Below are 12,588 nucleotides of genomic sequence, written 5' to 3' on the forward strand. Positions count from 1 at the left end.
CTTTAAGAATTTTATAATCCTTAAGAATTTTATAATCCTATAGAATTTTATTATCCTGAAGACTTTTATTTTATTCTTATTATATGATTTCTATACTTTCAAGCACGTAAATTGAATTGTTTATTTTCTTAATGTCACCATAAAGAATTCTTGAATTTTTATCTTTCAGTAAGAGGTATAGGAGATATGAATTGTAATTTATGCGAGGTCAGGATAATTTTCGTTAAGTAATTTCAATCCAAGTAGACTTCAAGGAGAGGAATTACTTTTATTTACGAAGACAAGACCTTGGAAGATGATAGAATATTTTATGATTGCGAACTAAAAAGTCAAGATCAAGAGAATGATTATGAAACAATACCTTCAAAGAAATATCAATGTAAATAGTAAAAATATTGGCACAATGGATTTAACTTATCTGAAGTATACTACATTTTTCTGAATAAATATTAGTAATTAAGAATTTAATTCATTATTATTATTTATAGATTATAGGATTGATTTAAGATAATCTCTTACTTAATAATAAGATAATGAATTTACAGTTGGTTCCTTATGACATAATGGTCCATTAAATTAAGATATCGTGAATGAAGGAGAGATGGAGAGTAATTCTCAGTCAAAGTCACGTAAAAAATCTCTTGTATAACATAATCCCTGAGATGTTCTCCAACGTTAGCTGCAAATTTTCTTGAATGCCAACGTGGACTAAGTGGAAGAAAGAGTAGATGCCCAGTTTGTTTGCAAAAGTAAGTCTTGGCATGAGAAAAAATAGACACCCAACGCTGGAGCAGATGAGAGTTAGGATACCCAATAGCCACGTACTGGCGCATATATTATATTAATTTAGAGGTATTTACATTAACTGAACTCATATAAATATTTATGTACATTCAAAACGCATTTACTGGACTTCCAGGCTATTTATGAACACATAAACATTGTGGGTGACTTTAACTCTAACCTACTTAATACGACTCATGACAGTAATCGATTAGTAGATTTGTTTACTGCTTGTAACATGACTATTCTCCTGCTGTAACCCACGAATCACATGTATGCAACAAACCATTCATCACACACACCCATCAGTCTCATTGTAAAGAACAACTCAGATAAAGTAATAACCCATGGGCAAATCCATGTACCATCAATTTTGACCCATGACCTTATATATTTATCCTATTCCCTCAAAGTGCCTAAACACAAACCCAATTACATAACTGTCAGAAATACGAAGGACATAAACTTGGATTACTTGAATTATGATGCTTATTAACTACCGTGGGACGATATACGGAGTCTAAATGATACCGACACTAAAGTTAACTTGTTATATATTAGAGTTTTAATATAGCATAATTTACTGTAGATGTTTTAGGATTTAACTAGTGCAATATTCTATTGTTTGTATATATGTATATTAAGGAGTTACGTATGACAATATGTTGTTTAATGTTTAGATTGCCAAGTTTTTTTTGCACTTTCTGAGCAGCTGATGATGCTGTCAAAAATTGAACACCGAAACATGTTCTATAATAAATAATGTTGTAAATACCGTCTAACAACATTGTATTTTGTATTGAAAAGGTGGAACCCGCTAGATTCTAATTTAATTGTTTAGTACGACGGTAAAGATCTTATATGACGGACATGCCCCTAAACGTCAAATAAAGGTTTTCTCGCCCTTCTTGTCCATGGCTAGATGATGAAACCAAGAGAATGATGGCCCTCTGAGACTCGTTATTTGGACATTATAAACAAACCCTAGATAACACAGACTTCGAATCTTACCGCATCTTAAGATATCACACAAAGCAGATAATCAGAAATTAAAAATGTGTATATTTCTGGAGTTTAGCTAACAACATAAATTCTAATCATGCATGGGGCCAACTTAGAGCTCTAGGAATAGGAAAACATCGACAGAGATAGACAACTCCTGACATTCCACTTGACGAACTGAACAATTACTTTAGTAGAAATATTCAACCTACTCAAATTACTGTAACTGCACCGACTCAACACCCTCCCTTCCAGCCAATCCACCATTCACATTTCACAGTGTCACAGAAAATCAGGTTAAAAAGGCTTTGTACTCGATTAAATCAAAAGCCACAGGTGTAGATGATGTTCCTTTCATATTTTTATACATTACATTATGGATGCTGTCCTGCCTATACTGACGCACATACTGAACTACGGTTAAATAAACGGAACTTTCCCAACTGTCTGGAAAACAGCCAATATTACACTGGTACATAAGAGTTTAGTCCCACAATCACCCTCTGACTATCATCCTGTGACTGTACTCCTTGCACATTCCAAAGCCTTTGAACGTTTAGTATACGAGCAAGTTCTGGAGTACCTAAATAAAAATGCTCATTTGGACCCTTTGCAATCTGGATTTAAGAAGGGTCACAGTACCACAACAGCACTTTTGAAGGTTACTGAAGACATTAGAAATGCTATGGACAAATGACTGCTCACTATAATATCCTTCTTGACTTCAGTAGCGCCTTTGACACTATAGAAATTCAGACTATGATAAAGGAAATGGAACTGCTAAATTTCGACCTGGCTGCGCTCGAGTTTTTTAGTTTTTATTTGACTAACCGTCAACAGCGTGTAACAGTAAATGGCAAGGCCTCTAAATAGAAAATGAAACTTAGTGGTGCCCCACAGGGCAGTATTCTAAGGCCCTTACTTTTCTGTATTTATATCAATGACACACCATTTGTGACAGAAAATAACACACACCACATCTCTGCTAACGATCTTCAAATTTATCGACACTGCAAGACTTCAGGCATAGGTGAAACAATACAAGATATTAACAATGACCTCTGATGACTTAGTATATATGTACAACAAAATTCTCTTATATTAAACTCCACAAAATCTCAGGCAATCATAATTGGATCATGAAAATGACTGAACTGCTCAAACAATGTCGCAATCCTGACTGTCTTATTGAATGGCAACATTATTCCCGTCAGTAAAATGGTTAAAAATCTGGGCGTATGAATAAAACACTTGAGTGGTCTGATCACATAAAAGAAATCTGTGAAAAGATTTTTGGAGTGCTTCACCCTCTTAAACGGCAAAGGGATATATTTCCATTTGAGCTAAAGGTCAAATTAATACAGACACTGGTTCTCCCTATTCTTGATTATTGTGATGTTGTTTTAGTTGATATGACGCGAGAAGAAACACTTAAACTTCAACGAGCACTGAATTCCTGCAATTTATTTACAATAATGGGTATGATGTTCAAGTCACCGCATACTATTAGGCTGTCTCATAGCTGAAGCCTGAGAAACTTAGGCAGCTACACATTTTAACGATGGTGTTTAGAGTGTTAGCTGAAAGTCAGCCACTTCTTCTAAATTCACCTTTTTAACATCATTTTACAACTTAAATACACGTTCCAGATCCTTTCTTTCTATTCCAGTGTACCTCACAAATAAAATTAATAAATCGTTTGTAGTGACCGGCGCCAGATTATGGAATTCCTTGCCAGCTCAGGTCAGAGAAACTAGCTCTTTACCAAGATTTGAGATCACCTGCCGAGACTACCTGCTAAGGACAACTGACTGAATGGTTGAAGTATGAATGTGTGCTTGTCTGAGGATTAGTCATTATTAAGAATTTTTAATATTAATTAGTTTTAATATCAATTTAGTTAGTAACTTATTTTCAGTTCTATTAAGTTACGTAGTTTTAACCATTTTAAGTAGCCTACCTCAGTTATTTATTTTTGCTTAGTATGTGGTTAAGTGGAAGAGAGGGCCTCGAGCACTAACTTCGCCGCTGTAAAAAAGGCATAAATAAATAAATAAATAAATAAATAAATAAATAAATAAATAAATAAATAAATAAATAAATAAATAAATAAATAAATAAATAAATAAATAAATAAATAAATAAATAAATAAATAAATGTACAGAACATGTTTCATGACATAACCTCACACACAAGACGATCATTCGACTATGTAAATAATAATAATAATAATAATAATAATAATAATAATAATAATAATAATAATAATAATAATAATAATAATAATAATAATAATAATAATTCAAGCTCGATACTTGCATTATTTACCCATGGGTGAGAGAATATTTTGTCCAAGTTATATCTGTGAGTCCACGTCTGCTCTTGGGAAAGTTTTGTAATTCAACACCTGGTTAATGAATCTCTGCCTAATCATAATTAAGTCTATTTGATACTTTCCAATGTCTCCAGGTCTCGTCCACGAATACAGCCATCGTTTGTGATGTTTGAACTGAATATTATCAAGGACTAAATTATGATCGGTGCAGAATTCAACCAGCCGACTTCCTCTTTCATTCCTTTGACCCAATCCAAATTCTCCTAATGTATTACCTTCTCTTTCTTGGTCTACCACTGCATTCCAATCTCCCATCACGATTACATATTGTATTAAAACTTCTATCTCTTCATATATTCTTTAATTTCTTCATCATCTGCTGAACTAATAGCCACATAGGCCTGCACTATTGGGGTGGGCATTGGTTTGGTGTCTATCCTGACAACAATAACCCTTTCACAATGCTGGTCGTAGTAGCTTACCCACTGCCCTATTTTCTTACTCATTATTAAACCAACTCCTGCATTTCCCCTGTTTGATTTTGTGTTGATAATTTTGTATTCGCCTGACCAAAAATCCTGCTCTTCCTACCAACGTACTTCACTTATACCAACTACATCTAACTTTAGTCTATCCATCTCCCTTTTCAGATTCTCTAACCCACCACAACGATTCAAACTTCTAACATTCCACGCTCTGACTCGCAGAATGTCAGTATCAATCTTCCTCATGATTACCCCATCTCATGTAGTGTCCCCCCCCAGAGATCCGAATGGGCACTATTTTACCTCCGGAATACTTTATTCGGGGGGAATCCATCATTAGTACATCATTCATACAGAGAGAGCTGCACGTTCTCGTGAGTTACTTACGGCTGTAGTTTCCCGTTGCTTTCAGCCATGTAGCAGTATCAACACAGCTAAGCCATGTTGAGTATTATTACAGGTCCATATCAGTCAATCATCCAGACTGCTGCCCTTGCAACATCCGAAAGGCTGCTATCCCCCCCTTTCGATGAACCATTTGTTAGTTTATCCGATATGGTTGTACCTGCGGGTTGGCTATCCGCTTCATTGGGACGTGCAAGCCTTTGCACTGTGCCAAGTTCACGTTGTTCGCAAGGGAGGGTTATACTTCCTATACTTCCAAAAAGTTTATGGAATTTATAGATGATGTCAAAGATTCAATTATGAAAGAACCAAGACATCAGTTCGTCATACCACAGAAGAAGCACCAGATCTCAATGCACATCAAGGGAAGAGAGGCAAGTATATTGCCTAAAGAAAATGATGTATCATTTGTGAAAGCCTTTATAAAAATTAAAAGGTATTCTTTAAATTCTGGAAGTCGGATGGATTGAATAATTTGTAAGTTCCTGAGAATTTTGGTGCAAAACATTTTAATGTAATTAAGATTAAGGTGATGAACTGTACAGCAATGAATCCACCAGCTGCAACTGTTTTGGTTTTCTTGGAGAGTATAAGAATGAAGAATTTTGAGATACACATATTGAATTCTAAATGCTAAAAATCGATAACTAAATTTATTTCCAATTTCCCTTTTGTGAATGATTTTATTTATAATGTTAATTGAAATGAACTTAACCTTCATATAGGTTAATCATGTTGTTAGGTTCCCTTTTTTTATTATTATTATTATTATTATTATTATTATTATTATTATTATTATTATTATTATTATTATTATTATTATTATTATTATTATTATTATTATTATTATTATTATTATTATTATTATTATTATTATTATTATTATTATTATTATTATTATTATTATTATTATTATTATTATTATTATTATTATTATTATTATTATTATTATTATTATTATTATTATTATTATTATTATTATTATTATTATTATTATTATTATTGCCTCACTTGACAGATTTGCAATCTTCCCTGCCTGTACCCAACAAAGTATTATTGTAAATTCCTTTATGGTATGTCCACCACCACCAGCAAGCTGAGGACTAAATTTTAAATATCAAGGGAACAAAACTTAGACAAAAAGCAAAAATATTTTGTAAATCATGGTTGCATTCTGGTTAATAGACCAATGACTTTCAGTTCTCCACTTATTTCCATTCATGATCATTATAACTTACTGCATTTAGGAAGAATGTAGTTAAAAGCACTCATAGTATTGATGTAGGGAAGAAAATGAAACACACTAAAATTATTGTATGTCGAAGTGTATGATCACTGGATTTTTTTAACATACTCTTACCAGATAAGTTGTTGCTTTTCATCAGTTTCCTTCACTTTAAAATGAATAATTGATCATTTCTCTTTCAGAAAATTGATTATGTATACTTCACTGGAGATTTAGTAGACCATGGAGTATGGGAGACAAGTCAAGGATACAACAAATATATTTTCAGTACAGTGCACACTGCTTTCCAAAACACTTTTGTTGACATTCCAGTATTTCCTGCTCTTGGAAACCATGAATCCAGTCCAGTGAATGTGTGAGTTGTTTACCACATGTCTGTTATAATTATTGTAAATAATTGGCTTTTCTTAACACATTGCATAATATAGTGATTCTGATCCATCATAGGACATTTTCATTATTTTTTCTTTTGGATTTTATCCTGGTACGTAAACTCGTGTCCTCATCTTGAGGTGGTGCAGCTCTTTTCAGGCATACCTCCAATGGAGGTGATCTGCATGTACAATTTTAACTACATACCCCAGCCCTCTTGCCATTATTAAATTTCTGGCTGTACCGGGAATCGAACCCGGACCCCCAAGGATGGCAGCTTATAGTGCTAACCATTATGCTGGTACTTAATTTACAATTAAATGCAAAAATGTCAGTGAAACTTACCAGTGCAATTTTCTGTTGAATCCACGTATCATTGTCATACTCATTTTGAATTATTACACTATACAAAAATATATTAACATTTTTCATGCCATGAAATGAAAGTATGCCACTTCCACTAATTCGCATGAAACTTCAAGACAGGATAGAAACAACAAAGCTAAAGTGGTATGGGCATATGATGAGAATGGGAGAAGAAAGAGTGCCAAAAGGAAAAGCTTTTTCAGAAAAGTTAACAGGAAAGAGACTGTGAGGAAGACCCCAAAAGAGGTGAGCAGATTCAGTGTAGAAGTGCATAGAAAAGAGTGTAGGAAAACCTGAAGATGTACTTAAGAAAAGGAGAAGATTGGTGGAGGGACAGGCAGTGATGGAGGTCGTTGATTCACAACCCGACCCGAGAAGCTGGAAATGGGAAATTAAGATGATGATGATGCTTGATTGTAGGACTAATGCCGTATAATCCTCTAATACCACCCACCACCGAATAAGACCCGCACCCTAAATTTGTGACGCAAAATACGAAAAAAAATCAAATAACTTAGATACCTATTTAATTTTCTACATATACACCACAAATATAAATTCAAACAGCTTACAATTAATAAAATCATCACAAAAATTGTAAATAAAATTGGTCCAATACTCAGATCATTCACAATTCACCATCGTCATCTGAAGTTTCACCATAGGAACTTTTGTCGCTGTCATCTTTCCACAAATAGTCCTCCTCACTAGCATCCACTGAATTTGAAATTCCACATTTCTTTAAGCTTTTGGACACTAAATCATTGGGGATGCGTGCCCATGCGGTCTTGATCCAGCTGCATATTAGTCCCACTTCAGGCTCTTCACTCGTCCGGTTGATGATAACGCGTGATCACCATCAGACATCCATTTGGTGTACAACTGTTTCATTGCAGTTTTGAAAGGGCGGTTCAAGCACACATCTAACAGCTGTAGAATAGAAGTGAGTCCTCTGGGAATTATCGCAAGATTGGTTTTTCCTTTCCTCATCATATCTTTCATGGCATCAGTTGTATGTCCTCGGTAACTGTCCAACACAAGCATGGTTCATTTTTTGTAACAAAGCTCCCGGGTGACGTTGCCAAACTCACTTCAAGCTGTCCTCAATTAACGAACGCACTGTCCATCCAGCCAAACTCATGTGTTCTAACAATAACACCGGACGGCAAGTTTCCTTTTGGAAGGGGTTTCGTTGTCAGAACCACATATGGAGGGAGTTTGGTTCCATCCACTAATACGCACAACATTATCGTGCATCGTTGCTTTTCGTTACCACCTGTTCTGATGGTTACACTTTTAGAACCCTTCGTATTTACTGTATTTTCCAACAGCATTTCAAAATAGACAGGTGTCTGTTCAGCATTCCCAATTTGCGACAGCAATTAAGAATTTTGCTTCCTGAAATGAATAATGTGACGTTGAAAGGCCGTTAATTTTTCTTCATTCGCCCCAGGGAGACATTGCAAAATATATGTACGTCTCCGAATGCACAATCCATTTCTCCGATAAAAGTTTCGGATCCATCTGCGGCTTGCAGTAACACCCTGTGTTTTGAGATCTCTAGGCTTGCAGTTGACACATTTCACTAGAAACAGCATATCCTAACTCACGTTTTTCTATCTCAAATATATGGAGTCGTTCGTCAATTTCCGGAAACACTGCACTCCGCCTGCCGAAACCCCGCGATCGCTGTAACTTTTTAGAAGTTTTGCCTTCTTCTTCCGCCAATCACGAATACAAGATTCATCAATATCGTACTTTCTGCCAACGGCACGATTTCCATATATTTCAGCTTCGCTTACAACTTTAAGTTTCTCATGCACGTAAATGACTGCAGATGCTGTTTTGAATCCATCGCTTACTATTGAGACAGCACTTTCATGGGACAGATACGGAACTCGAATGTGAGCGAGGTAGACTTAACCAACAGTCTCGACTCTCGCAAAGTACGATATTCCACGAGATCAGCTATTTGCGCATCCAGCATGCCAGCAACACTTGTGAAACAAATGACGATCGAACATCCACAGCAGCGGCTTTCATATTTATCACATATTTACCCATATTCTTTGATTTACCATATTTCATTAACTTACATTTTGCGTTTACATGCTACTGTAACCTTATTGAGAAAAAAATCAATCTTGTTTTCTAGAATGCAACTAAAACACAATAAGACCTGAATGCCCGTTTACACGTGGTATATTGAATATAGTAACCATATTCAAATCTATTTCAATACTTCATGTAAATGTAGTAAATATTTACGAGAATGAGCGGCTTGAATACAACCCGCACCCAAGATTTAGAACCAATATTTTGGGGAAAAAAGTGCTGTCTCAAATTTAGGGTGCGGGTCTTATTCAGTGGCAGGTGGTATTCGGGATTATACGGTAAACAGGACATGTCATAAAAGCAATAAAAGAAACTATAACTTCCATTAACATCTGCCTGCAATGTTTTTTCTTATGTTTATTTTATCCACACAGGAGTGCCCATCCTGTAAATTATTAGCAGAAAGTGGGATTGCATTACTGAACAAAAACCTTACATGATAGGAAAAAGGGAATACATTTTCAAATTCAGCGGACACAAAAACATGGAAATGTCATTATTTTAAGTTTTGCCTCTTTTTTCAAATTATTATTACAATGTTATCTGTGATCTCTTTTTTTTTTTTTTTGCTAGATGTTTTACGTCGCACTGACACAGATAGGTCTTACGGCGACGATAGGACAGGAAAGGGCTAGGAGTGGGAAGGAAGCGGCCGTGGCCTTAATTAAGGTACAGCCCCAGCATTTGCCTGGTGTGAAAATGGGAAACCACGGAAAACCATTTTCAGGGCTGCCGACAGTGGGGTTCGAACCTACTATCTCCCGAATACTGGATACTGGCCGCACTTAAGGATCTCTTATTTCATAATTAGTTAAATAAGACTGAAATTTGGAAACACTTCTATACATTTGTACCATTTGAATTTTGCTTCTTTTTTTTTTTTTTTTTTTTTTTTTTTAGGATACATTAGAAACTTAAAGTTCAAAGAAAAATTGAAAGATCATTTTTGTTTCTCATGAATTTTATTAATTGTTATTCTTTCAGTTCATAATTATTGTGATTTGTATTATTTTCTGTAGATATTCAACTCTTATGAGTGTGCCATTTCTGCTGTAGTAAACAGAAAGCAATTTATTATCTTTCAAACAAGCACAAGAAGTAATTGTAAACTGTTGTTTGTCTCAGATACGCCCCTCCTGAGATCACTGATGATGAGGTTAGCACACAGTGGGTATATGAGGCAGTAGCATCTCACTGGTCACATTGGCTGCCAAATGAAACCATGAGTACCATACTCCATGGAGGCTTTTACACAACACTTGCTCGACCTGGTCTTAGAATCATCTCTCTTAACAATAACGTATGTTATGTTTACAACTGGTAAGTTTTCCATAACAACCTGAATATGTATACAGAAATATTTTATTGCTCTAACATCTGAAGGGACAAAGACTGTTGTCGAGTGACAGTAGGATAAATGAAGTCTTAATTGAGATTTATTATTTATGCAGCAGCCTATGGCACTATAGCTCCTGGAGAGCCCTGGCCTCCCAGATAACCTCCTTTCTTCCACTCTATTCATCACTCTCTGCCGCCATCTTCCGACTCCCAGCCTGCAATGATAATTATTGTAAAATATATCCATGGTATGCCATTCTTTCTTATTCATTCAAGACTGCTTCTGTAATGACTTGCCACAAAGAGGTCTGAGGTATTATAGGTGATTGTAAATAATTTTAACACGCTGAATACAGTGCCGGAGTCCGGTTTTCTTACGATATACATTAAATACATTAAATCTCCCTCTGCAAATAACCTCAGCCTTTGTGGTTGGGGTTAACTTCCAATAAGTAACCAGGGGAATCTGACCCCTACAGAGCGCATCCACAGGTGGCAGTACAGTACGTAGGGCAGGTTGAAATACCCAATACAACCCTCGGATCAACAGGTAGTCCAATTCCTGGGGGCTTCAAAATACTGGGACACCCTCTCTCCAGGAGTCATAAATATGGAGGGCCGTTGCCCTGGTTTACAGGTGAAGACCTCAACGGCATCTATGGCGGAGAACATGGACTTCCAGTATGGTGGAGATGGCAGAAGGGCCTAGATTAAAAAATAAAATTCCTAGAAGGAAACCAGAATTTAATTTCATTGATTGTAAATGATAACAACATCAAAGCTCTTTAAGTCTTTAAGCTTTTTCAATCATGAAATTACCAGCATTTCGCCCCTGTGTAGCAGTGGGCTCATCAGTTGGAATGCTACACCTTTCCAGGACGCTGGCACTAGTGCGCTGTTGACCTAGACCAAAGGCAGGCAATTATACAAGTGCAGACACATGCTTCCCCTAGTACACCGTCACTGTATTTTCCTACATACTAGGCTTGCAGTAATGTCTCAACGGCACACTGGCGTCAACATCTTGGAAAGGTGCTGTATTCCAACTGATGAGCCCACTGCTACACTAGCGCGAAATGCTGGTAATTTCAAGGTTGAAAAAGCTTAAAAGACTTAAAGAGGTTAAATGTTTTCAACATTTGCAATTGATGAAATTAAATTATGGTTTCCTTCTAGGAACCTTATTTTATAATAATTCTATGGTTTAAATTTTCCCCCTAAAATAAATTTTATAGCATGGATTAAAAGATGACCACAAATCAAATATTAATATAACTGTAAATAAATATGTTTTGGAGTGTTAATCACAAATTTATCCTCACTTCCAGGTGGTTGCTGTATGATTCTCATGATCCAGGAAAACAGTTGCAGTGGCTTGCAGAAACATTGCTTCAAGCTGAAAAGGATGGTGAGAAAGTCCATATACTGGCACACATTCCTCCAGGGGATAGCGAATGTCACTACATTTGGAATAGCGAATTCAGGAAAATCATTGATAGGTAAAACAGTTGTATGTTTCTGTCATTCTGTTTATTGTATGTGTGTTCAAGTAGAGTATATGAAAGATCACATAATGAGAGGAGAGCAAAGAATTTGGGAAAAGGAAGTTATATTACAAAAGAATACTAGAGTAGAACGTAGCCCAGAAGGCGGTTTCATTGCGCAAAGAGAGACAGAAGTATAAGGTGTGGTGATGCCAATTTTGCTACCCATAATAGCAAAAAAGTGTAAACATTTTTTCATCCAGTTATATCTTGAATTCCAAAGCAATGACCAATACTTTTGTGGGCTTAAAAGTTACCTGAAAGTCAAAATTAATTTTTAAAATCAAACTCCGAGAAAGTGTTGAGGGAAATTTTCGAGATATTAAAGAAGGTAAATGGAAGTTGAGAGAAATGAAAGGCGAAGTGCAGAGAGCATAACAGCATGAATGTGTAAATATTTTCCTGAAATTCCAAATTAATTTTTAACATCAAACCCCAGGAAAGTGTTGAGGGAAATTTTCGAGATATTAAAGAAGGTAAATAGAAGTTGAGAGAAATGAAAGGCGAAGTGCAGAGAGCATAACAGCATGAATGTGTGAACATTTTTTCATCCAGTTATATCTTGAATTCCAAAGCGATGACCTATATTTTTCATG

At 35.6% G+C, this 12,588-nt stretch overlaps 1 protein-coding gene across 2 annotated transcripts in view; it reads left to right on the top strand.

The window, feature by feature from the left end:
• The window catches only part of LOC136857794 (sphingomyelin phosphodiesterase-like), a 97,377-nt gene that overhangs the window by 66,263 nt on the left and 18,526 nt on the right, over positions 1-12,588 (top strand). For both annotated transcript variants that reach the window (XM_068225327.1, XM_068225328.1), the window contains exons 5-7: positions 6,440-6,612; positions 10,236-10,430; positions 11,777-11,947. In XM_068225327.1, coding sequence (XP_068081428.1) covers positions 6,440-6,612; positions 10,236-10,430; positions 11,777-11,947 — 539 coding nt within the window. The remainder of the gene's footprint in view (positions 1-6,439; positions 6,613-10,235; positions 10,431-11,776; positions 11,948-12,588) is intronic.

Source organism: Anabrus simplex, chromosome 1 (genome assembly GCF_040414725.1).
Source record: "Anabrus simplex isolate iqAnaSimp1 chromosome 1, ASM4041472v1, whole genome shotgun sequence".
Lineage (NCBI taxonomy): Eukaryota > Metazoa > Arthropoda > Insecta > Orthoptera > Tettigoniidae > Anabrus > Anabrus simplex.